The following is a 27,140-nucleotide window of genomic DNA, read 5'->3' as shown; positions in this document are numbered from 1 at the left end:
ATCGTTTATCTATTATAGAGAATGGAGCCAATGATTAAGAGCGGCTAGCATTTATTCACCCACTGGATTGTAAAGAAACTTAGGAACATTGGAAAAAAAATGTCAAGCATTTCAAGGTCTCAGTTCTTGTTAGGCTGTTCTTGCTCCTCTGTATGAAATACCAGTGACCCGAGATAGACTGAATTTAAAGAATTACCTTTCCTTCCCCTCTCTCTCCCCCTTAGCTATCCTTTAAGGAAGCAATATTTCTCTGGAGAAAAACTCTAGCCCCAGAATCTTATTATAGACCCACAGAAGAAGCTTACTTACAGTGCTCAGTTACTTATCTTTGACCCTTCTTATTATAAAGATTGTTAGGTTTGTCTCCACGGTGAGAGTGAAAGTTTCCTGTCATCAGGGAACATGTCACTTTGCTATGCTGGGCCTTCCAAGCATCCAGTACAGCCCAGTGCACCGAGTAGGTGCCCAATAAATGCCACTGTTTCGACATTACCATTACTCTAACTACAGTGTTCTGCACAGTGCAAGCACTCAATAAATAAAGCACTTACTGAACTGATTGATGCTAACTATTACTAGCACAACTGTTATAATTACTACTGCTATTATTACTATTACTCACGGTGAGGAAGGGAGAGGACCATCTCTTTGAAAATTCTTTGGATGACTTTTCTGGGGTACTCCTGAGGCATCTGAGACTCCCACAGAGTAGATTTGAATTAAATGTAGGGGACGGGAAATCCCATTTCATCGAATCCTATCATTTTCCTTTGAGAGCGGAGGGAGCCTGAGGTCACCCAAGTTGGATCCTGGAGCCTGTAGGGCTTCCAAGGAGGCAGGGGAGGTGGGACAACTTTTTCCCGTGAAAATATTTGGGAACTTCCATAACCAGCTGGATGAAGCATCTGGAGATTAAAGGCAGGAAGGGAAGAGGAAGGGGGTGAGCCAGGGTCTCTTTGCTTGCCTCTCTGCCCGGGAATCAGATTTCCTTCCATCTTCTCAAATAGCTCTGTTATTTCTTCCTTGTCTGCTATTTCTGGCTGACTGACAGCCAGAGAAGGATCTCCCTGGAGTATGCGGGGGAGGGTTATTATTTGGGTGGAGGGAGATTCCCAATAGGAATTCATGCCAGGAGGGCGAATGGAGATTCTATGGCAAGGAATATTTCTGCGCTAAAGACTGTTCTTTCCATAAACAAGGATCCTACGCTCTTCAGCTAGGAACCAGGGGAAGCAGGGAGGCTGGAGGGGAAAGAGAAGCCCTTGGAGAAGGAGACATTTTGAAGAACAAGGATGTTTCACATGGACCACATCTGTCCAGCGGTCCACCAGAAAATCAAACACAGCAGACTCTGCGAGGGACCTCAGCGGATCACTCTTTTAATCGGTGACCATGTGATTTAAGAGCAGCCATGGAGCCGTCCAACCATAGTAAGCCTTGGCAAGTAATGGAGTGGCCCTTATTTTCCGGGTCCAGCTAGTTAGACCGTGCACTCCACCGAGAGGAAGTCTCCATCAGGGCCTCAGTGTCCCGCCCCAGCCCTTGGTGTTCCAGGGTCCTGCCGGGTTGTGGATTTAGTTTTATTCCTTTTCGTCTTCCAATTAAGGTCCCGATCCCACCGGCCCAAAGCCCAGGTCTGAGCCTAATTCTTCAGATCTCCGTTCACGGAGGGGAAAGACGAAGTCGCGAAGAGCTCTCCCCGATCGTCCTGTTTCTGGAAGTGATTCCTGATGGCTTTGTAGATGGCGAAGCCGGGGATGGACAGACATGGGATCCCAGCCACAATGACAATGACGGCATACACCCAGTTAGGGTAGAGGACGCTCTCTGACTTGGGGAATTCCTCCTGGAAAGCAAATGACATAATGCTGGTGAGCTGTGGGGGCAGGATTTTAAGCAGCATGGCCTAGTGGTTAAAGCGAGGACCTGGGGGTCAGGGGGGCCTGGGTTCTAATCCCGGCTCCTCCACTTGTCTGCTGAGAGACCTTGGGGAAGTCACTTCACTTCTCTGGGCCTCACTTACCTCGGCGGTAAAATGGGGATTAAGACCGTGAACCCCATATGGGACATGGACTGTGTCCAACGTGATCAGCTTTTTTCTACCCCAGAGTTTAGAGCAGTGCCGGGCACATAGCAAATGCTTAACAAATACCATTAAAATTTTAAAAAAAACCCCTTATCTGTGCAAGAGAGAATCAGACATAGGGAAATGAAGATAGAACACTGATCCCTTCTCCTATCCCTTTCCATTATTATTTTTTTTTATGGTATCTGTTAAGTGCTTACTATGTTCCAGGCACTCTACTAAGCCCTGGGTTAGATACAAGCCAACCAGGTTGGACACAGTTCATGTCCCACATGGAGCTCACAGTCTTACAGTCCATTTTACTCACAGTCCATTTTACAGATGAGGTAACTGAGGCACAGAGAAGTGAAGTGTCTTGTCCTAGGTCACACGGCAGAGAAGCGGTAGAGCTGGGATTAGAACCCAGGTCCTCCTCCCGGCCCGTGTTCTATCCACTCGACCACATTAAATTGTCCCTATTATTTCTATGGTGTATATATATAATCTGTATTTCCCTGCTTCCCCCCTTAGGCTATAAGTTCCTGGAAGGCAAGGACCACGTCTTTTACTTGATAATAATAATAACGATGATGATGATATTTGTTAGACACTTTGCGCCCGAGACTGTATTAAGAGCTGGAATGGATATAAGCAAATCGAATTGAACATAGTCCCTTTCCCAGGTGGGGCTCACGATCTCAATCCCCACTTTACAGATGAGGTAACTGAGGCACAGAGAAGTCAAGAGACTTGCCTAAGGTCACACAGCAGACAAGTGGCAGAGCCGGAATTAGAACCCAGGACCTTCTGAGTCCCAGGCCCGTGCTCTATCCTTCATTGCATACTCCCAGGAACCTCCTCCAGGGCTCTGCCCACCCCGAGAATCGATTGGCTGGCCTGCTCTCTCCAGTCAGGGAAGGCCACCCCTAACCCTGGCCCCCTGAAAAAGGGGTGGTACTTACATAGTTGGGGTCCCAGATCAGGTACCGGAGTTCTTCATTGACTTGTACCACAAAGAAGAACAAGAAGATCACTAACATGATGACAGGACTGACCACTCTCCATGTCACTTGCCAGAAGAGATTGGGCTTGTGACCAATCATAAATTCAATGTCCTTATTAAACCTAAGAACAAAAAGCCAGAGGGACCGTTACTTTCTTAACTGAAGTCACTTCATCGATGACTTATTCTTTGGTTCTTCTCAGCGAGAATAACCCAAAATATCCTGGGTTGCTCTTCCAGAATTCCATCTGAGCGAATGTACGGCTTTTAGGAGAATCTACTGTACTACTTCCCAGATCTCCAGTCAACTTTAATGTCCATCTCCCCCGAAGCTCCTTATGAGCAGGGATCCTATATACCCACTCTGTTGTATTGTCCTTTCCCAAGTGCTTAGTACAGTGCTCTGCGCTCCGTAAACTCTGTATAAATACCATTGCTTGAGAGATCGATTTAGGAAGGTCATGAAGGGCTACTTCACTGTGGTCCGTTCTGTCAGGGTGAGTGGATCTCTCTCCTGTGAGACCCCCCGGAAGGTAAATTCCGCCGTAGCCCTCTCCCTCTAATATCTCTCCTATCTTCCGGTCGCTATTAACGCCAGTTGGCCAATCCACTCCTGGACTTCTTGACTATGTCAGGGGCACAGCACCCACTCCAAGTAGTCGATTTCCTCTTCTTCCCATTGGGATTTTCCTTAAAGCTCAACATGGACGATTTCCTCAAACACTAAAGACCGTGCTGGGATTCTGGCTCTTTCCACCAGGGAGCAGACTAGCCCACAGAGCTGGCCGGTGACTTCCCTGAGGACATTTGGCCCTATCTGCCTCCTAAATCTTCGGACGGTGAACCTCAGGTCCGCTCCGATTTCATACCTGTCGACTCCGTAGATGTAGACCACCGAAAACATTTCACAGAACGCCACGATCAACAGAGGGATGGACGCCGCGTAGCCGTCAAGGAGAGATAGCCAGTACTGGCCAGATCTCAGGGTGAAAATGTACGCGATCAAGTAGGTTCCCAGGCAGATGAGCCCTACGGCACAAACAGGGAATGTGGGGGAAGGGATTAAGTCAGGCGAGAGGCTCTGAACTTGGGTCTCGGCCCCCGCCAACCTAAAAATTGAACGCAGCTGTATTTCTTGGCTCCGGGTTTATGCACTTGGTGACGAAGAGACTCCCATTGACCCAAAATAGCTCCTAGGAGTTGGAGCAGGGGAGAAAACCTGACTTGGAAAGTTCTGAAATCGGGTTAGTGATCCGAGAGAGCGGAGAGCTTCAACACTCCGGAAAAAGCAACCGAAGCTTCTTTGAGAGTAGATCAAAATAGCTCAAGTTTAAGAATCTAAAATTGGGCTCCAGGGTAAAAACTGCTCTTCAAATAACTCATCGGGTGAAGTCAAATATAGAGTTATGTCTCTTATTCCAAAGAGACAGCATAATTAGCTATGGCAGGTTCAGGTCTTAGAAATCGGCGTGTGTAGAAACAGCAGGAGCCTATGTACCTGTCAGGAGTTCCTTGGGCCATTTTTTAGGGAAAACCTTGAGATCCATCAGAGGAACCAGCACTCCCTCCATATTTCCAAACATAGAAGAAAGCCCCAAACAGAACAGCATGATGAAGAAGAGGACGGACCACAGCGGGGAGATTGGCATTTTGGTGATGGCCTCGGTGAAGACAATAAAGGCCAATCCAGTTCCTTCCACACCCTGCAGAGAAAGTTACAGAGATTTCAACTTTCAGAAACACACTTCTTCATAACCCTAATGAAGACGCCACCCTTCATAGTCCAATGCCCCCCCCCCCAGTAATTTGAATTTTCTTTCCTCCTCCTAGGATGAGGACATGTAAACTGGATTTTCTTTGATGCAGTCTTCTCATTTCCATCCGTCACAGTCCATCTCCACGAATCCAGTGACTGACATGATTAGAAATATTGGATTTTTGAACACTCCCAAGCACAAGCTCTACAAGTAGTAGGTACTAATTTAAATACCGATAATTGTAAGCTCGTCATGGAAAGAGAATGTGTTTACCAACTTAGTTTTTGTGTTGTGCTCTCCTAAGCGCTTAGTAGAGTGCTCTGCACACAGTAAGCTTTCAATCAATATGATTGCTAAATGTGATTGACGATGATGACCAGGATATGGTGAATATCAAGTGCTAAAAGGTACAGATCCATGGGCATGGGTGACACAGAAGGGAAAGGGAGTAGGGGAATTGAGGGCTTAGTTAAGGGAGGCCTCTTGGAGGAGATGTGATTTTAATAAAGCTTTGAAAGTGGGCAGAGTGGTGGTCTGTCACATTCGGAAGTGGAAGAAATTCCAGGTCCGAAGGAGGACTTGGGCAAGGGGTCGGCGGTGAGATAGATGAGATCGAGATAGAGTCAAGATACAGTGAATAAGTTGGCATTAGAGGAGTGAAGTGTACGGGTTGGGTTGTGGTAGGAAGTCAGCCAGGTGAGGTCCGAGAGGGGAAGCTAATTGAGTGCTTTAAAGTGGACGGTGATAAGTGTCTGTTTGATGCTGAGGTGGATGGACTTGATAGTTCTTGGAGAGTGGAGAGACATGGACTAAATGTTTTTTTAGAAAAGTGATCCGGGCAGCAGAGTGAAGTAAGGACTGGAGTGAGGAGAGGAAGGAGCCAGGGAGATCAGCAAGGAGGTTGTTGCAGTAGTCAAGGTGGGTTAGGATCAGTGGTTGGATCGGCATAGTTGCCTTTTGGATGAAGAGGAAAGAACAGATTTTAGTGATGCTGGGAAGGTAGAACCACACGATTTGGTGATTTTATTTCCAGTTGCAGGTGTTATCTGAGGAGGAGAGTTTCATTCCTGGCCAAGAATCTACCTTGTCCACTTTTCATCACCCACAGACCTCTTAAAAAGGAAGGGGAAAGCGCTCCTATGAGATTTAACAAGACGTAAGCCTTCCGGAACGCCAAAGGTTTTCCACTGACCTAGCTTGTTAGGACTAGAGAGTGAGAATCGGATGAGCACTTGTCTCCTAGCCTGGCCCTCAAATCCCAAGCCACCCTGTAAATCCCTCAACCTTGGAGCTTTCTCACAGATTCCTAAGAGCCGTACACCTCGAAACAACATTCATTCATTCAATCACTCAATCATAAGCTCTTACTGTGTGCAGAGCACTGTACTAAACGCTTACACCCGTATGACAACTAGGCCGAACGGCCCCGGGTTCATGGAAGATGCCATCTCGACTCGGTCGCCGTTCGACAGTGCCGCCTAGAGCTGCATTTGACAGCGTGAGACCGAAGCTGGAGTGTGCACTCACCTCGGACAGAAGGGAATTGAGGTCACAGGTCTGAAAGTTAAGGCTCGCAAATAAAGCGGGGTTGGTCGCATTGCACCATTTCTGCATTTCTATAAAGTTGTCTTGAGTGACATTACCCTCAGGCAAATCAAATGCATTTGTCAGCAGCAGGATGTTTCTGCAAGAGGGAAACAGGAACAGTGGAATTAAGGGGCGCAGTTACATAAACCACATAAGGATAAATCACTGAGCCTTTAAGCACGTATGGAAGGCACATTGAACTAGGAGACTCATTAGAACCTCAGAAGTGGGTGGAGGGATACATAAGTCAAGCAGGCTGTGACCTTGTTGTGGGCAGGGAATGTGGCTGATGTTATATCCTACTCTTCCAAGTGCCTAGTACAGTGCTTTGCACCCAGTAAGTGCTCAATAAATACTATTATTATTATCGATAATTAGAAGGATAAATCAGTGAGCATTTAAGCAATCATATTTACTGAGTGCTTATTGTATGCGGAGCACTGTACTAAGTGGTTGGGAGGATATTCATTCAATAGTATCTATTGAGCGCTTACTATGTGCAGAGCACTGTATTAAGCACAACAGATAGAGACAGTCCCTGCCCATCGATGAGCTTACAGTCTAATCGAATATAACAGACACATTCCCTGCCCATAACGAACTTACAGTCTAGAGGGGGAGACGGATATTAATATAAATAAATTACAGATGTGTACATGAGTGCTGTGGGGCTAAAAGCAGGGGGTGAATAAAAGGAGTAAGTCTGGGCAATGCAAAAGGGAGTTGGAGAAAAGGAAAAGAGGGCTTAGTCAGGGAAGGCCTCTTGGAGGAGATGGGCCTTCAATAAGGCTCTGAAGCGGGGGAGAGTCATCATCTGTCAGATATGAGGAGGGAGGGTATTCCAGGCCAGAGGCGGGATGTGGGCCAGTGGTCGGCGGCGAGGTAGATGAGATTGAGATACACTGAGAAGGTTGGCATTGGAGGAGCGAAGCGTGTCGGAAGGCATGACCGACTCACATCCACTAGAACGGAAGTCGATTGAGGGCAACCCCCAGAACCAAGCAACGACTCACTGACTAAAGCATGCATCGTATTGTTCCGTGGCTCGGAAGCCGATGATGGAATAGACGACGGTCGCGGCATAAATCGACGTGAAACCGTTGATTATGGACACGATCACGGCATCTCGCTCACAGTTGTTACTGCAAACCAAGAGACAAAAGTCAGCACGCTTCAAACACGAGTATCGCGATCGTGGGAGTTTTCAGTGTGTCCGGTATGGGTTGTAAATTCTTCCCTAAATTGCTAAGTTCTGAGAAGGATTTTGGAAGTTCAAAGTACTTCCGTTCTGTAAACCTAGGGGAAGCGCCGTCTCCTTGGCCAGGAAATCAATTAATCAATGGTATTTACTGAGCACTTCCTATGTGCCAGAGTAGTGTACTATGCGCTTGGGAGGGTACAGTATAAAAGAATCAGCAAACCGTCCTAACCTGGAATCTTGCATGAGATCTACTGCTGAGAGTTCAGTGTGGGCTGACAATCTGAGGAGCTGAGAAGCAGCAGTGGAAAGATCATGGGCCTGGGAGTCAGAGGACCTGGGTTCTATTACCGGCTCTGCCAATTGCTTGCTTTGTGACGTTGGACAAATCACTTAACTTGTCTGGGCCTCAGTTCTCCTGTTCTGCCTCCTACTTAGACTGTGAGCCCCATGTGGGATAGGGACCGTGTCCAACTTAATTAACTTGTACCTACCCCAGCACTTAGAACAGTGTTTGACATATAGTAAGCATTTAACAAAGCGTGGCTCAGTGGAAAGAGCACGGGCTTTGGAGTCAGGGCTCATGAGTTCGAATCCCAGCTCTGCCACTTGTCGGCTGTGTGACTGTGGGCAAGTCACTTAACTTCTCTGTGCCTCAGTTCCCTCATCTGTAAAATGGGGATTAAGACTGTGAGCCCTACGTGGGACAACCTGATTCCCCAATGTCTACCCCAGCGCTTAGAACAGTGCTCGGCACATAGTAAGCGCTTAACAAATACCAACATTATTATTATTATTATTATTAAATATCATAAAAAAATTATCTCCCCTGCCAGAGCACAAATGCTGGACAGGAGGGACGTGGGTTTGGCCCTTAATTAGCAACAGGAGGCAGCACGGCCCAGTGGATAGAGCACGGGCCTGGGTGTCAGAAGGATCTGGGTTCTAATCCCAGTCTGCCACTTGTTCGCTGTGTGAACTGGGCCGAGGCACTTCACTTCTCTGTGCCTCAATTCCCTCATCTATAAAATGGGGATTAAGACCGTGAGCCCCATGTAGGATGGACAGGGACTGTGTCCAGCGTGATTAACTTGTATCTAAGCAGCGTGGCTCAGTGGCAAGAGCCCGGGCTTGGGAGTCAGAGGTCGTTGTCAGCTGTGTGACCTTGGGTGAGTCACTTCACTTCTCGGGGGCCTCAGTTACCTCATCTGTAAAAATGGGGATTAAAAAAATGTGAGCCCCACGGGGGACAATCTGATGACCCTGTATCTCCCTCAGCGCTTAGAACAGTGCTGTGCACATAGTAAACGCTTAACAAATACCATCATTATTATTATCATTATCTACCCCAGTGCTTAGTGCCTGGCACACAGGAAGCTCTTCACAAATACCAACATCATCATCATCATTCCCTCGGTTCCGTGTTACCATCTCCGCCAAAATCGGCGCCTCTGGAAAAGCTACTCACTGCACGGAATTGTAGCTGGAGAAGGAGATGAGCCCTCCAAAGGCCAGGGAGAAGGAAAAGAACACCTGAGCCCCAGCGTCCAGCCACGTGACTGGATTGGTCAATTCATCGATCTGCGGAGTGAAAAGGAAGACGGTCAGGCAGCCCACCTTAGAGGGGATGGGGGATTCTGTCCCACCCTTCTCCCTCCACCAACCCTGTGGATGCTTAATTGATACTGGCTGGCTGATTCTGCCGTGGAGAGAGCAGTGAGTATTGAAAAGGCCGTTGCTGGACATCTCTGTCTCCCTCACAGACCCACAGTAGGCGACAGTCAGGCCTAGTAGCACTCCAACCTCCCTCAAGTTTCCCTTCTGAGAAGGTGCTTGACCTCTGGTTTGGGCAGACGCATTGGCAGTTACTGACAGCAGTTACTAAGACAGACCTCGTTCCCTAACACCGAAATAATTGTGGTATTCTTTAAGCACTTACTATGTGTCAAACACTGTACTAAGCACTGGGGTAGATTCAAGATAATCATATCCCACATGGGGCTCACCCCATGTGAGGAAGAAGATGAAAAGGAAGGAGCATGAGTCTGGGAGTCGGAAGTCCTGAATTTTCATCCCAGTTTTGGCTGGCTCTGCCCTTGACCAGCTGTGACTTCTTGGGCAAGTCACTTAACCTCTCTGTGCCTCATTCTCCTCATTGGCAAAAGGAGGATGAGATGCCTTTCCTTCCACATTCTTAGATACTGAGTCCTGTGTGGGAGAGGGACCATATCCCATTTATCTCAGGACCCAGTGCGCAGGTTTGGCAGTTAAAAAGAGTCTCATAATTACCCAAATTATGTATTATTAAGACATTATCCCAGCGATAATCTGTGAGTAGCACTGCAATTTCCCTCAAGATTCCCTTCTGAGAAAGTGTTTAACCTCTGGTTTGGGTGAGCACATCTGACAGTTAATGGCAGCAGTTACTGGGAGAGACTTGGGTTCGCTATCACCAAAATAACTGTGGAATTTGTTAAGCACTTACTACGTGTCACACCCTGTATGTACTAAGCGCTGGGGTAGCTACAAGCTAATCGCATACCAAATGGGGCTCTCGGTCTAAGTAAGAGGGAGAATGGGTATTGCATCCCCGTTTTGCCGATGAGGGAACTGAGGCACAGAGAAGTGAAAGATTTGCCCAAGGCAACACAGCAGACAAGGGGTGGAGCCAAAAGCTATTGGGGGCAAGATGTGTGTCTGTTATATTGTTGTGTTGAACTCCCCCAAGCACTTAGTACGGCTCTCTGCGCACAGTAAGCGCCCAATAAATGCGATTGATTGAAATCCCGGAGGAACCAACCTCCCTTCCCAGACCTTTTAATGGACTAACAGTCCATTCTCCACTACCGTCAACTTCCTCTTAACAGAGAAGCCAGCCACGGACCAGACCCTAAGCAGACTTACATTGGGCGTGAAGAGAAACACAATCCCATTGGTCGACCCCTTCAGCGTCAAGCCGCGGATCAGGAAAATGGTCAGCACCACATAAGGAAGAGTCGATGTGATGTAAACCGCCTGGAAGAGAGAAGCGGTGCTGAATGTTATTTTTAAGGAATTTATTTGAGAAATTAATTTTGGTACGTCTCCCCTTGAAGGCTGAGCCCCAGAGGCAGAGACAAATCTTCAAATCCTGGCCCACCCACTCTGGGTGTGGAAGAAAATCTCAGCACCTTTCCCGTGGTTTCGATGCCCCGGATGGTACAGACGTAAAGCACGCTCCAGGCACAGGTCAGACACAGCAGGATCCACCACTGAATATTTCCCGAATCGCTGATGGATGTGGAAATATTTAGAGTCTCTCGATACCAAAAATAATCCACGGGTGAGCTTCTGGCACACTCATCGACGTAACCTGGGAGGCGAGCAAACAGCCGTTTTAGGAAAGATGATGGGTTGCAATGAGAATAATAATAATAATTATATAATATGGCATTTATTATGTGTTTACTATGTTCCAAGGACTGGTCTAAGCTCTGGCTTAGATGCAAGTTAATCAAGTTGGATACAGTCCCTGTTCCACATTGGGCTCACACTCTTTTTTACATTTTTTTCCTCCCCATTTTTTACAGATGAGGTAACTGAGGCCCAGAGAAGTGAAGTCACTTCCCAAGATGACTCTACAGATGTCGGGGAGGCAGGATTAGGACCCAGGTCCTTCTGATGCCCCTAAGCCAAGCTGGGAACTGATCCATAATCATAATAAGTGTGAGAGTATTATGAAGTATTACTTGTGATTATTTGTTTTCAGTAGGAACACAAATATGCAGATTGAAGCTGGGTCGATTTATCGATTCTCATGGGAAACCAGGTCCTGTCTGAATTAATCCATTCAGTCGTATCGAGCATTGACCGTGTGCAGAGCACTGCACTTAGCTCTTGGGCGAGTACAATATAACAATAAACAGACACATCCGCTGGCCACAACAAGCTTGCAGTCTACAGTCTGATTCTGCGGCTAACACAAGAGTATCAATACCTGTACTGTTTTCATTCAGGGGACAAGTACTCCAAGGCAGTGGTTCTTGAAAAGAGTTGAAGAAATACCACATAACCCAGGCGATGATAGTGTTGTAGTATAATCCCACGATGAAGGATACGCACATGGAAGCAATACCTGGAGAGAAAGGGAAGAGGTTTTTAGAAGTAAATCCTCCTTCTATTAGGGCCTGTCTTCTAATCTTGTCTGCTGTGTTTTCTGGGTTTCGTTGGCCAACACTTGTCCCCATAAAAGCTTCTGAGACTCACCAACTCCTTTCAGGGTCGGGTGGATTGAACTCCAGACACCAACGCTCCCTTTCCTCAGCCTCTGCCCGATGGCAAACTCCAGGTGGAGCAGAGGGACCCCCTCGAAGACCAGCAGGATGAGAAATGGGATCATAAAGGCTCCTGGAAAGGAAAACAAAGCCCAGTTTGGAAATTAGCCCAAAGAAGATACGGTAAAAAGCCCCACACACTCTGGGAGGTGGTTAAAGAAGTCTGCCTGAAAATTCAAAATCAGATAGCTGCCACTAGTAAGTATCGGGGAACAGGAAAATACAGAAGTGGAGAATGAAAGGATTACCTCTTCAATGGATGGTACTTACTGAGCTCTTACTGCGTGAGGAGACACTGAACTAAACTCTTGGGAGAGGACAAGTGTGGCCTAGTGGAAAAAGTATAAGCAGAGGACCTGGTTTCTAATCCTGGCTCGGCCAACCTGTTGTGTGACCCTGGACAAGTCACAGAGCTTCTCTGCGACTTAGTTGCCTCATCTGAAAAATGGGGATTCAATGCCTGTTCTCCCCCTATTTAGACTGAGCCCCACGGGCAGGGACTGTGTCCGACCCGATTAACTCGAGCTACGCCAGAGCTCAGAACAGTGCTTGACACATAGTAAGCCCTTAACTAATACCACAATAATAAGAATAAGGATACAATACAGTTGTTAATAATAATTATAACTGTGGTATTTGTTTAGCACTAACTATGTGCTAGGCACTGTACTAAGCGCTGGGGTGGATACAAGCAAATTGGGTTGGACACAGTCCCTGTCCCACATGGGGCTCATAGCCTTAATCCCCTTTTTCCAGATGAAGGAACTGAGGCACAGAGAAGTAAAGTGACTTGCCCCAAGTCACATAGCTGACAAGTAGCGGAGCTGGGATTTGAACCCATGACCTCTGACTTCCAAGCCCATGCTCTTTCCACTGAGCCACGCTGCTTCTCATAGACCTTCTTCTGGGAAGCAGCGTGGGAAGCAGGATGGCCAAGTGGATAGAGCACAGTCCTGAGAGTCAGAAGGATCTCAGTTCTAATCCTGGCTAATCCTGCTGTGTGACTTCGGGCAAGTCACTTTAATTCTCCGTACCTCAGTTACCTCAACGGTAAAGTGGAGATTAAAGATGGGAGCCCCAGGAGGGACAGGGACTGTGTCCAACCTGATCAGCTTGTTTCTACTTCAGTGCTTAGAACAGTGCTAGAGACATAGTAAGCGCTTAACAAATACCATTATTATTATTTTTATTATTATTCTGGACCAGTTCTGCTCAATTCCATCAGTCAGTTCCCCGACGATGTGTGTTTTCATTTCGCCCTTGAGATAGAAGGCAACGGAAAAATTCGGGAACATTCTTCCGGTCACGTGTGTCCGTCTGGGGAGAATGCGGCATGGTGTAGGAGAAAACAGCCACACGCAACCAGTCCACAATGTTTCGATTGAGGCCTGAGTATTCTTGTGCCAGTTTTTCTTAATGAGAGATTTGCCAAGAATGCAAATTCCACCTTAGAGAAGGAAGAACACAATACACTTCCCAGAATATCTCCCAACACCTAAATGACCCCATGGCCAACTGTTCTGGTTGTTAAAGGACTCCCTCATCATCATCAAATGATGTCGAGTCATTTTTGATTCCTAGCTACTTTATGGATTTATCCTTAGAGCGTTCTTGGTGAAAATACAGAAGTGGTTTACCAACGCCTTCTTCCACGCGGTAAAAACTTTAGTCTCTGGCTTTGACTTTGATCAACATTTTGATCACTTGATCATCCGCTTTTGACCTTTCCCATGCCCCTGCTGCCCAGCACAGGTGAATCAACTTTGTCTGATGCTTCAGCTCAGACCTTTTTATCGTGGGTAACCCCGATGAGAGACTATTTCTCCGTGGCATAGTTCGAAGCTTCACTGCCATACGCAAACTCTCCTGCCACGATAAGACGTTGATTATAGGAGAGAAGTCCCGGTTACTAGGACACTAGTACTGGTTACTGAAAACTACCGGGTGAAATTCATTGCACTAGGTGCTTGGGAAAATTTTATAATAATAGCAATAGTAATGATAATGAGCTTGGTATTTGTTATGTGCTCTTACAGAATTGCAAGACACGGCCCTTCTTTCAAGGTATTTATTTGTTAATTGCTTCCTATGTGCCAAGCTCTGTACTAGGCACCGGGATAGATATGAGGTAATCAGGTTGGACACGATCCACGTCCCACCCGGCTCCCAGTCTTAAACTGCATTTTAAGGATGAGGTAACTGAGGCGCAGAGAAGTGAGCTGAGTTGCCCAAGGTCGCACAGCAGACAAGTGGTGGAATTGGGATTCTAAGCCAGGTCCCCTGACCCCCAGGCCCTGAGGTCTTTCCACTAGGCCGCGTTGGTTCTCGTCATACAAAAAGAACTCATTTCACCACTGCGACTTACTACAGAGTTCTTAAGGGGCCATTTTCTTAACTAGTAGAAGGTGTCCTTTTATCTGGGAGAAAAGCCTTGAACCAATAGGGTGCATATCAATTTCCTAGTCGCCGCCTGTAGGCCGGGAAGCTCAAATAAGACGATAACCGGAAACATCTCCAATCTTCTTGCATTCCAAACTCACAGGCCTTCATTATCATGGCAGGGAAACCCATCCAGATAAACGACCTTTATGCGTTCTTGCATATCTAGCAAAGGTTAGGATGATAACATTCGGCCAATGCCATGCAAACTCAATTTACTATGTGTCATGATTTTAAGTAGGGCTATAGGATTAAAGTCCAAGTGATCCCCACTGGGGAAACCCACTGAATGCAGTTTTGACCGTTGCTCAAGGATGTATTGTTTCTATGAATAGTTCCTCTGAGATTTGATGGTTTCCCAGTGGGAGTCAAAATAAAAATTAATTACAGAGGGAAAGGCCAGGCAGAGGAGAATCAGGCTGGAGGTGAGGTCAAGGGAAGATGGTAAGATTACATCAGGTTGGATTATCTCCTCCAAAGAGGAATAGAATAATTTTGCAGCGTCAGACCAGGGCAGGTCTTGTCTGCTCCCTGGGCACCACCCACACATTTTTCCTTGTCGCCCTTGCCATGGGAGACACACAACGGAAGTTGGTTGGGTACTCAAGGGGAAAGTTTTTATTTTGCCCTTGGAAATTGGGTTTGCCAACAACTGCCCAGGGTGGAGCCATGTGGCCTAGTGGATAGAGCCCGGGCCTGCGAGTCAGAGGACCTGGGTTCCAATCCTGACTCCACCACTTGACTGCTGTGTAACCTTGGACAAACCACTTCACTTCTCTGTGCCTCACTTTTCTCAACCGTAAAATGGGGATTCGATATGTCTCATGCGAGACGGGACTGTGTCTAGCCTGATTAACCTTTATCTGCTCCAGTGCTTACAACAGTGCTTGACAGATAATCCCGGCTCTGCCACTTGTCTTCTTTGTGACCTTGGGCAAGTCACTTCACTTCTCTGTGCCTCAGTTACCTCATCTATGAAATGGGGATTGAGACTATGAGCTCCACATGGGACAGGGGTTTTGGTCCGACCCAATTTATTCAAATCCACCCCACCTCGTAGTAAAGTGCCCGGCACATAGTAAGCACTCAACAAATACCCCAATTATAGTAAGCACTTAATCGATATAATAATAACAATAATTGAGTGCCAATCACCCTACTGTCATCTTTCCTCCAGTCAGTGACTCCTATTCAATCTAGCAGTCAATCAGTCAATCAGTGGGATTTGTTAAGAACTTACTGTGTGCAGAGCACCTATAAGCAATAATGATAATGATGGTATTTGTTAAGCGCTTACTATGTGCCAAGCACTGTTCTAAGTACTGGGGGAGATACAAGGTAATCAGGTGGTCCCATGTGGGGCTCACAATCTAATCCCCATTTTACAGATGAGGTAACTGAGATCCAGAGAAGTTAAGTGACTTGCCCAAAGTCACACAGCTGTCAAGTGGCAGAGAGGAGATTATAACCCACGACCTCTGACTCCCAAGCCCTTGCTCTTTCCACTAAGCCACGTGGAGTATTATACTTGGAATACTTGGGAAAGTATAACACAATTAAGTTGGTAGATATGATCTGTGTCTACCAGGACCTTACGGTCTACCGGATGAGAGACATTAAAACAAATTACAGACAGGGAACTGGTAGAGTATAGGAACATGAAGGTAAAGTGCTGTGGGGCTGGGTGAGTAACAGAGTGCTTAAAGAGTGCACAGCTGAGTGCACAGAAGGGAGGACTGATGGAAAAATGAAGGCTTAGCCAGGGAATTAATCAATGTAATTAAACACTGTACTGAGCCCTTGAAAGAGTACAGTACATTAGTAGCCACAGCCTCAGCCTCAAGGACTCTATTCTGAGGTGCCCTTTGACTTCAGTAGCTGAGATTCCTGAGTTTCCCTGAAGAATATGGAGATGGCCAATAATAATAATAATGATGGTGTATGTTAAGCACTTACTGTGTGCCAAGACTGTACTAAGCCCTGGGGTGGATACAGCAAATCAGGTTGGACTCAATCCTGGGCTCACAGTCTCAACTCCATTTTACAGATGAGGTAACTGAGGCCCAGAGAAGTGAAGTGATTTGCCCAAGGTCACCCAGCAGACAAGTGGTAGAGCCGGGATTAGAACCCTTCACCTTCTGACTCCCAGGCCCGTGCTCCATCCACTGTGTCATATTGGTTTTTTGTGTGGTTTAAAAAAATACAAAAGATCCAAAAAAAAAACCCCAAAAAACCTCAAGTCAAATTTAGGATTTCTAGAATCTGCTTTCACCTCCAATGAACGATATGCGGCCAAATGGATAGAGTATGGGCCTGGGAGTCAGAAGCACCTGTCTCTGCCACTTGGCTGCTGGGGGACCTTGGGCAAGTCACTTCACTTCTCTGTACCTCAGTTCCCTCAACTGCAAAATGGGGATTAAGTCTGTGATCTCCACGTGGGACAACCTGATTAGCTTCTATCTACCTCAGCTCTTAGAACAGTGCTTGGCACATCGTTGATGCTTTACAGATGTCTTTTAAAAAAAACAACTTTGCTTCTATTTGTTAAATATTTCTTAAACCTTTTGGCACCGGTGAAGCTTAATTGGGAAACGAGCCATTTAATTGATTTTGTTTTGCATCTATGGATCACTCAGAACAGAGTGAGCTGAAAAACAGGATGTGCTGTTTAAAGCCAAGGGTACTTCCTGCTGCAGTTAAAATATTGTGAGTAAACAGTTGGAGTAAATCTACTGCTAGCCTTCAGGTAATGATTATACTTTCATTGTTACCTGGACACCTGAGTAGATTTTGTCTGTGTGTGTGTGGCTTCTTGGTTATAGTGACAACTAAATGCCTGTTCTACTTTCCTACTGACTTCTAGTACTGGTCATCTCTCCCTCACAGAATCTCAAAAGAAAGTTCTCTTGAAATATCACTAAGATAGCATATAGCAGAGGAGCGGTGTGGCCTAGTGGGAAGAGCATGGGCTTGGGAGTCAGTGGACCTGGGTTCTAATTCCAGCTCTGCCAGTTGCCTTCTTGGTGACCTTGGTAAAGTCACTTGACTTCTCAGTTTACTTATCTGTGAAATAGGGATTCAACGGCTCCTCTCCCTCCTTTTTAGACTATGAGCCCCATGTGGGACAGAGATTATGTCCGATCTGATTAACTTGTATCTCTTCCAGTGTTTAGAACAGTGCCTGACATATAGTAAATGCTTAAAAATATAATGCTCCTATTATTCAGTCCTATTCATTGAGCACTTAACGGCAGACAAAACACCGTACTAAGCACTTGGGAGAGTACAATGTAACAATAAACCGACAAGTGACGATGGTGATATAAGGACAGAAGAAATATCCAGCTGGATCAGACCAATATTCAACTTTTTGGTGGGCATTTTCAGTAACTGTGTGCCGGTACCTTTTAGACACCCATCCTCGTGATGAGAGAAGGCCTGTTCTAACATTCATTCATTCAATCATATTTATTGAGCGCTTATGATGTGCGGGGTGCTGTACTAAGTGCCTGGGAGAGGACACAAGAAAATTGAACAGACACATTCCCTGCCCACAGTTCATTCATTCATTCAATTGTATTTATTGATCGCTACTGTGTGCATACACTAAGCGCTTGTAAGAAGACACTAGAACAATAAAGAGACAAGCTCCACAAGGAGCTGACATCTCCCCTTAATAACCCATCATTGACCTGGTGTCATTGAATCTGTCTAAATCTTTTGAGCCTTCTATCATTCCCTAACTTACCCCTCAGACTTGAGGCTTAATAATAATAATAATAATAATGGCATCTGTTAAGCGCTTATTATGTGCAAAGCACTGTTCTAAGCGCTGGGGAGGATACAAGGTCATCAGGTTGTCCCATGTGGGGCTCACAGTCTTCATCCCTATTTTACAGGTGAGGGAACTGAGGCACAGAGAAGTGAAGTGACTGGCCCAAAGTCACAGAGCTGACAAGCGGCGGAGCGGGGATTTGAACCCATGACCTCCGAGTCCCCGGCCGTTTCTCTGTAGTTCAGTACGGAAAACCGGAGCGGAGGAATTGATTATAGTAATAGTGGCTTATGTGACTCTTCTTGCACTCTCTCATCCCTGGCAGTCATCTTCTTGCTCTACATATAGTAAGCGCTTAGTAGATACCGCTGATTGATTAACTGCATTGCCGCGGCACGGCGTGCAACGAGTTAGTAGTTGGGGAGTAGTGCAGCAAAATGGGAAGAGCCTTTGCAATCACCACCCAGATTCGAGCATGGTTTAGTGTAGAAGCAGCACGGCTTGGTGGATAGAGCAAGGGCCAAAAGGGTCAGAAGGATCTAGCTTCAAATCCTGGCTTCACCACATAATAATAATGGTATTTGTTAAGCACTTACTATGTGCCAAGCACTGTTGTGAGCATTGGGATAGATAGAAGGTAATCAGGTTGTCCCACGGGGAGCTCACAGTCTTAATCTCCATTTTACTGATGAGGAACTGAGGCACAGAGAAGTCAAGCGGCTTGCCCAAGGTCACACAGAAGCCAAGTGGCGGAGACGGGATTAGAACCCACATCTTCTGACTCCCAAGCCCGGGCTCATTCCACTAAGCCACACTCGCTTACTATGTGCCAGGCACTATACTAAGCACTCTTTGATCAGTTTTGGAAAGCAAGACCTGATCAAAAAGATTCCAAATTAACAAATAAGAGGATCGGAAAGATGGTCTAGGCTTCCCACTTGCTAAACCCCTAGATAATCAGTTTGTTTTTTTTAAAAAAGCACAATCATAGTACTGAATTCACTCAACAAGGATCCTTGGAAAGTTGGAAAATAAGAAGGAGCTATCTTGAGGCTGTCATGTCAGAGAGCTGTTCCAAAGTTGATCACTTTCAGCACTGCAAATGGGATCAGATGGGTGAAAAAAGAAGATAGAAAAATCCACTTTTGTGGTTCCAGTCACTAGCTGATCAAATTGCCGGGGATGTAAAATTTCTTCTACTTCCCATATAGCTCTCTTCACTTCACCGAGAACACTTTGTCTCTTTGGAAACCGTTGGGCGTCTAAATTCTGACCAGAGGAGGGTGAACTCCATTCCTGTGTGCTAACTCTTGAAAACTGAGAGTTTGCCAGCAGAAAATCAATCAATCAATCATATTTATTAAGCACTCATAAGTGCAGAACACTGTACTAAGCGCTTGGGAAAGGACAATATTGATGGACATGTTCCCTGCCTACAAGGAGTTTATAATGTAGAGGAGGAGACAGATATAAATATAAAGAAATTACAACGATGAACATAAATGCTGTGGACTAAAAGAGAGGTGAATAAAGGATGGAAAACCAGGAAGGGAGTGGGAGAAGAGGAAATGAGAGGTTAGTCAGGGAAGGCCTCTTGGAGGAGATGGGCTTCTCTCAGTGAAGCTTTATCTAGAAGGCATCTATCAATCCTCACAAGAGTTTTGTTAGTCCAAGAAATAAGTTTGCTTGTGTGGGTCGTAGGATCATTCATCCGAGCGCGCTTCTCAGTCACTACAGTGCTCTTCCCACACTGACTTCTTCTCTCCCAAACCCCAGAAATATAAGCATTTTAGATCAGAAGCGATTCTCATTTTGCAGATGCATAAAGTGTTTCCTTCGATTCTCATTCCATTTCTCCATCTCCTTTTCCTCTGTACTCATCCCTGCCCAAGATTTGGAAGGCTCAGAAAGATCTCTATTAGAATGTAAGCAACTTGACACTTAATTCTCTTGGGCGCCTACTATCAACCAATCAACTGATCAATCAGTGGTACTTATTGAGCATTGCTGTGTGTAGAACGCTGCACTAAGCGCATGGGAGAGAACAGTATAACAGATTGTAGACATATAATACTCTGCATGACTCAGTGGAAAGAGCACGGGCTTGGGAGTCAGAGGTCGTGGGTTCTAATCCCAGCTCTACCACTTGTCAGTTTTGTGACTTTGGGCAAGTTGCCTAACTTCTCGGTGCCTCAGTTACCTCATCTGTAAAATGGGGATTAAGACTGTGAGCCCCTCGTGGGACAACCCGATAACCTTGTATCTATCCCAGCGCTCAGAACGGTGCTCAGCACATAGTAAGCGCTTAACAAATACCATCATTATTATTATTATAGAAACTGAACAGTAATGAGCCAATCTGTAGGGGAGCCTTATTATAGTAACTTATTAGAAGCTTGAAGAGTGAGCAAAATGCATCTTAGAAATCAATCAGTGGTATTTATCGAGCGCTTACAGCACAGTGCTGTGCACATAGTGTAATTGAGGGAGTGCAATACAACAGAATTAGTGGAAACGTTCCCTGCCCATAACAAGCTCACAGTTTAGAGGGAAGATAGATAAATGCCCTGTTGCAGAATAATGAAGCCAGGGGACCAAAGAAAATCCCTAAGTAGTTAAATGGTCATCAGAGGTCAAAGAGGACATATGAGGGAGAATGAAATATTTTCAAAATGGGAAAGGATCCATGGATGCGGAGAATAGGAGAACAAGTCGGATGCCAGTAGAAAGTTAGGTGGGACAGAAAGGAAATTTAAGAGAAAATTAGAGAAGCGCCATGGCCTACTGAACCAAAAACAAAACAAAAACAAAAAACAGAGCATGGGCCCGGGGGTCAGAAGGACCTGGGTTCTAACCCCGGCTCTGCCACTGCAGTGTGACCTTTTGGCGAGTCAATTAACTTCCCTGTGACTCAGTTATCTGTAAAATGGGGATTAAGACTATGATCCCCATGTGGGACATGGACAGTGTCCTACCTGATTAGCTTTTATCAACCTCACTGCTTAGACCAGTGCCTGACACACAGTGAGAGCTAAACAAATAATAACCTAGATGTACACAAATTGCTGGGACTTGATAGCCTCCTTCTGAGGATTCTGAAGGAATATGGAGGGAAAGTTGCAGAACTCGGGGCAAAAATGTATAAAACTCTCATTACAAAAGGCAACTGGACTAGCAAATTGGTGGTCTGCCATTTTAATTCCCATCTATACAAGGATGAATTGTACCCCAGGAAACCTCATTTTTATAGCTGGCAAATGCATAGAACTGATCATTGATCTTAGGATCCATGAGTACTCAGAAAAAGCACAACAATCTGAAGGGAAAAACGTTATGGGTTTCTTAAGGGAAACCATACCTCACTAACTCTTTGACAGGGTGAACAAGCATGTAGATAAAACAGAATCAGCAAACATGATCATTTAGATTTTCAGTAGCCCTTTGACAAGGTTCCACACTAGAGGTTTTAAGAAATCTGAATAAGCATGGGACTTCAGGAAATGTACTGTCATAGCTAGAAAGCTTCCTGGAAGATAGGAAACAAAGAATAGAGATCAAAAGTCACATTTCAAGGTGGAAGACTGTAGAATGCCCTGGGAATCCCTACTAGGAACCGTTTTGTTTAACACTGAAATCTCTAAGTTTGCACATCATGACCCTAAACCCTTCTAGGTGGTGAAATGCCTTGAATATGGGGATGGATATCTCACAGGGCTGAGTGAATGGGCAAAAAATGGCAGATGAGCAAATGGAAGGAAATATCACTAAAAAAAAAATCTAGGTTACAACTACATGAGAAGCAGCTTGGCCTAGAAGAAATAGCACGGGTCTAGGAGTCAGAGGACCTGGGTTCTAATCCCAGCTCTGCTGCTCATCTGCTGGGTGGCTTTGGGAAAGTCATTTAACTTCTCTCTGCTTCAGTGACCTCAAATGCAAAAGGATTAAAACCGTGAGCCCTCTGTGGGACAGGAACTCTGTCCAACCTGATTATCTTGTAACTACCCCAGTGCTTAGTTCAATGTCTGGCACATAGTAAACATTTAACAATATCATAAAAAAAAACAAACAGCATGATAATTGATTTGGCTATCAGCTGTGACTCAGGAAAGGGATTTCCACATTGACTGTTCTTTTAATCATTGGTCAGAAGTACATAGTGGCTAAAAGGCCAACCGAAAGCTGGTTATCATTAAAAAGGGGATAAAAAAAATACAAAATAAAAGAAATGGTTTTCCAACAGTGTAAAACCTGACTTGTGGGTACCAGGAGAACCATGTGCAGATTTGGTCTCCGCATTTTAGGAAGGATAGAATATAGCTGAGAATGAGGAGAGAATATAAGAAGCGGCATAGCTTAGTGATTAGAGCATGGGCCGGGGAGTCAAAAGCACCTAAATTCTAATCCACAACACTTGTCTGCTGGGTGACCTTGGGCAAATCACCACTTAACTTCCCTCTGCCTCAGTGACCTCAGCTGTAAGATGGGCATTAAGACTGTGAGTCCCATGTGGGTTATGAACTGTGTCCAACCCGATTAGCTTTCATCTACCTCCTGCTTAATACAGAACTTGGCACATAGTAAACACTTAACAAATACCACAAAAAACAAAAACGTGGAGTTGTTCACTAAATCTCACTAGAACACCTGAAGCCAGAAGGTCATAGTTTCAAAACTAAGAAATGGAATCACTTCTCCACCCAGCACATGGATTTGGCTCCCACAGGATATTGGATAGAGGCAGAAAATATCATTTGGTTCCAGAGGGATAGGGGGCTTGCCTCCTTCTGTTTTCCCTCATTGATTTCCTACTCTCTGTACCTCAGTCTCATCTATCTCATCGCTGACCTTTCTCCCCCATCACATATGACAGACCACCACCTTCCACACCTTTAAAATCTCATTAAAGTCCCATCTCCTCTGAGAGACCTTCCCCAGCTAGGCCCCCATTTCCCTTTAAGCACACTTCATTCACCTCAGCCCCCCAGCATTTATGAGTATATTCAAAATTTATTTTAGCATCAATCTCCCCCTCTAGACTGTAAGCTCCTTGTAGGCAGGAAGTGTATCCGCCATTTCTTTTGGATTGTACTCTCGCAAGTGTTTAGTACAGCGCTCTGCACGCTGGTGGTTCTCAACTGCTTGTCAGCTGTGTGACTGTGGGCAAGTCACTTCACTTCTCTGTGCCTCAGTTCCCTCATCTGGAAAATGGGGATGAAGACTGTGAGCCTCGAGTGGGACAGCCTCATTACCTGTGTCTACCCCAGGGCTTAGAACAGTGCTCCGCACGTAGTAAGCGCTTAACAAATACAACATTATTATTATTAACCAATACCATTGATTGATCCAACAACTTTTAATAGGTTACAAAATGGAAGTTAGGGATGTTTGATGGTTTATGCCTAAAATTAGGTTTGATGACAGGCTCATGGTCATCACTTTGCATTGATTCATTCAGTCATTCATTCAATCATATTTACTGAGCGCTTACTGTGTGCAGAGCACTGTACTAAGGGTTTGGAAAGTACAATTCGGCAATAGAGACAATCCCTACCCAACAACGGGCTCACAGCCTAGAAGGGGGGAGACAGACAACAAAACAAAACAAGTAGACAGGCATCAATAGCATCAGAATAAATAAATAGAATTATAGATATATACACATCATTAATAAAATAAATAGAATAATAGATATGTACACATACACACGTGCTGTGGGGCGGGGGGTGGGGTAGAGCAGAGGGAGGGAGTGTGATGGGGAGGGGAGGAGGACTAGAGGAAAAGGGGGACTCAGTCTTGGGAGGCCTCCTGGAGGAGGTGAGCTCTCTCAGTAAGGCCTTGAAACACTCTGTTGGAGAAAGAATACTAAACTCAGTTTTTCGGTAGGCTAACCCAGGAGCGGTGTTACTTATCCTCTTGTGTTCTTGAGATTAATTCTATGCAAAAATTCTGGTCGACGTGGCATTTTCCACACCAACACAATAGGTTAATTATAAAAACTACAGTGTGTTCTCTGAAGCCCGTGAGGCTAACTCTGTGTCTGAGCGGAGAGTAACATAACCTCCAGCTTTATCGTAGAAAATGTTAATTACTTGATTAGTGTAGCAATGACCTGTGGACTCTGAAGCACAAATTCCTCTATTCATGTAAGTCCCATCATCCTCAGTGATATTTTTTGAGCATTTACTGGGTGCTGTGCACTGTACTAAGCGCTTGATCCTATGAAAGAACACGGTTCTGTGCAGTATGGCTGTATTTCTCAGACACTTAGTACAGTGGATTGGATTCAGTAGGCACCAAGTAAATACTATTCCTACTACTAAATGAGTGTGGCCCTTTATGAATTCTGTTTCCTCTGAACAAAGGGCAACGGGACAGGTGAAAATTGGAGCAGGAAAGGTTTTAAATCCCTGATCATCAAGATTGTAAGATTGTGAAACGCATGTGCTGGAGTTATAAAGGTTAGAAACGAAGCTTCAGCTGTAGTCGAAATGAGACAGAAGGTGAATGGAGCTCGGAAGATTAAGTGTGTTGTGGACAGGGAACACCTCTGCTAACTCTGTTGATTAGTACACTCCTAAGCGCTTAGTACAGTGTCCTGAGCATACATAACAAATGCTCAGTAAATACCATTGATTGATTGATTTCTTCCTGTCCCAAGTTTTTAAATGCTGCTTCTCAGCAGTCATTTTGCAGGAATGTAACTCATAGACGCCTAAAGTACCGAGGAAGTTGCGACCTAGTTTCTAACACTGCTCCTTTGCTCGACGAGTGTTCTACAATTAAGTGTACTAGAATTATGTTCCTGTCAGAATTCTTCCTCTAATTTCAGGGCTAGAGTGATTTCCTGGGATTCACTTTCAGCGTGACCACTGAATAACAGACCTCGGGCCAAGCCCAAATTGTCTTTCTTTATTCCCGGTAACAGCCCCAGGTACTTCTAGATCAACCTATTCACTCAATCTATCACCAGAGTCTGCCAATTGAGATTGGCTGTCTCCTTTGCTCAGGACCCATGGACGCTTTTCAATTTCATTTCCATTTTTAAAGTACTAATGTGATAATTCACATTGTAATGTCTCTCTTGGAAAAGCTATTGTATCTGTTTTTTTTTTAAAAAAAATCACGGATTAGCATCTGTAGATAATAGCTAGGGGACATAAAAAAATTTTCCTTTCTGAACTGGTGGCGTTATTGACTATGGCAGTGGTCGAGGATGGAGAGAAAGACTTCTTGAAGTGTGTCCGGTTGCCAAAGACTTCGTACAAGTCCTTGCATAGGGGAAGTAGAAGATGGGAGGAGGTTTAACACTGAAACCTGAATTTCAAAGCTCTTAAAGCACTAGCCTGAACCCAACCACTGACTGATATTCTACTGAGCGTCTTTATCATCTCCTTCATACAAACAGTTCCTAAAGAAGATCTTTGCTTCACTACTGTGTGGTAGATTTCTCTTTCTGAGGTCTAAAACAATTTCCCAGGTGCAAAAAATGAATCACGGAAGAGAGACTTCATATTTAGGGTCCAAAATTAGATGTGGGATCACTACTGAACGACCCACTCCAAGCCAGACTCTCCCTCTTAGGAAATGAAGCCCCTTAAGAGGTGCCTTCCCAATAATCCACGAGAACCAGAATGGTTTCTTCCGGGCGGACAGAAAGGGTGAAAACATCTCTGACTCCAAAGCGTGAACTAATATCGTTCATTACAAGTGTGTGCTCAGTTATCACTGCTCCTGCTATTTTACCTTTAGTATTCCAAATGTATCTCACACACATAGTTCTCCTTTACACTTCATCAATCCATTGAGCACTTACTCTGTGCAGAGCACTGTACTAAGAGCTGGGAGAGTACAGTGCAACAGGATTGCTAGATCAATTCCCTGGTCATCTCAGTTTAAAGGACAGAGACCCAGAAGTCTGTGCTAATAGCAACTATGATAGTTGCTAAACAGTGTGGCGTAGTAGATAGAGCCCAGGGCTGGGAGTCAGAAGGCCTTGGGTTCTAATCCCGGCTCCTCCACTTCTCTGCCGGGTGATCTTGGGCAAGTCACTTTGCTTCTCTGTGCCTCAGTTGCTTTATCTGTCAAATGGGGTTTGAGGCTGTGAGCCCCCACTTGGGACAGAGACTGTGTCCAACCAAATTTGCTTGTATCCATCCCAGCATTTAGAACAGTGCCTGGCACATAGTAAGCATTTAACAAATACCATTATTATTATTATTATTATTGTTATTATCCAAGGTGATTATTTAAACACAGTCTCCTGTCTCGCATGGAGGTCACAATCTAAGTAGGAGGGAAAATGAGTATTACATCCCCATTTTTACAGATGGGAAAACCGAGTGCCAGAAAAGTTAAGTGATTTGCCCAAGGTCACACAGCAGGAGAGTGGCAGAACCAGGATTAGAACGCAGGTGCTCTCTCAGTCCAGTGTCTTTCCACTTGGCCACGCTCAAGAGAAGGAATTCTATTTCCCAAAGCATCTCCCCATCACCCATGCATTGTGGGCAACCTCTGGGCTAAACTCCATGGCCCTGGATGGACTAGCTTTCAGGAGTTGGCCCTGAGGAGCCCAGGCGGAGCACCGCTCCCAGCTCTCTCGTGCCTGCTTTAGCCATGAGCTGGACCGAAGTACCTTTTCGGTCATCGTTGCCCCTCTCCACCAATCCCCCACTCCCAGCCCACACCACCCTCCCTCCAACCCTCCAGACTTCAGGACCCCACGTACCTCCTCCGTGGCTCTGGCAGAGATAGGGGAATCGCCACACGTTTCCCAATCCCACGCAAAAGCCCACGCAGGTCAACATGTACTGCATCTTGTTATCCCATTTTGGCCTCGATTCCGCCTCCTTCTTCTCGATGGACTCGAGTTCCTCCAGGGGAATGATCCGGTCCTCCAGGCCCGGGTTGGGCAGAACGAGCCTCATGATGGATCGACTAGCTCTGGGACGGTCTCGGCGATGCTAACAGCTGGAGACGAGCCTGAGGAGACTGGGAAGCCCCGGA

The 27,140-nt window shown here is 45.5% G+C and overlaps 1 protein-coding gene across 1 annotated transcript; it reads right to left on the bottom strand.

Moving 5' to 3' along the window:
• Positions 1-34: 34 nt before the first annotated feature.
• Positions 35-27,140, bottom strand: SLC6A19 (solute carrier family 6 member 19). The gene is made up of 12 exons (XM_029054129.1): positions 26,863-27,140; positions 11,856-11,996; positions 11,587-11,724; positions 10,781-10,962; positions 10,515-10,625; positions 9,079-9,191; positions 7,426-7,554; positions 6,353-6,509; positions 4,567-4,771; positions 3,938-4,097; positions 3,028-3,190; positions 35-1,846 (listed from the first exon to the last, which is right to left on the bottom strand). The coding sequence occupies exons 1-12, from the start codon at positions 27,059-27,061 to the stop codon at positions 1,643-1,645; spliced, it is 1,902 nt and encodes a 633-aa protein (XP_028909962.1). The 5' UTR covers positions 27,062-27,140; the 3' UTR covers positions 35-1,642.

The sequence above is a fragment of the Ornithorhynchus anatinus genome, chromosome X3 (genome assembly GCF_004115215.2).
Source record: "Ornithorhynchus anatinus isolate Pmale09 chromosome X3, mOrnAna1.pri.v4, whole genome shotgun sequence".
Lineage (NCBI taxonomy): Eukaryota > Metazoa > Chordata > Mammalia > Monotremata > Ornithorhynchidae > Ornithorhynchus > Ornithorhynchus anatinus.
This window is presented reverse-complemented; position numbering and strand designations above follow the sequence as displayed.

What these genes read in the sequence shown, in the direction of transcription:
- SLC6A19 (XM_029054129.1), bottom strand. Translation starts at nt 27,061, where the DNA reads ATGAGGCTCGTTCTGCCCAACCCGGGCCTGGAGGACCGGATCATTCCC. An exon ending in CCCGACCCTGAAAGGAGTTG is followed by an intron (nt 11,725 to 11,855) that starts GTGAGTCTCAGA and finishes CTTTCTCTCCAG; the next exon opens with GTATTGCTTCCATGTGCGTA. An exon ending in TGATCTGGGACCCCAACTAT is followed by an intron (nt 1,847 to 3,027) that starts GTAAGTACCACC and finishes TTTGCTTTCCAG; the next exon opens with GAGGAATTCCCCAAGTCAGA.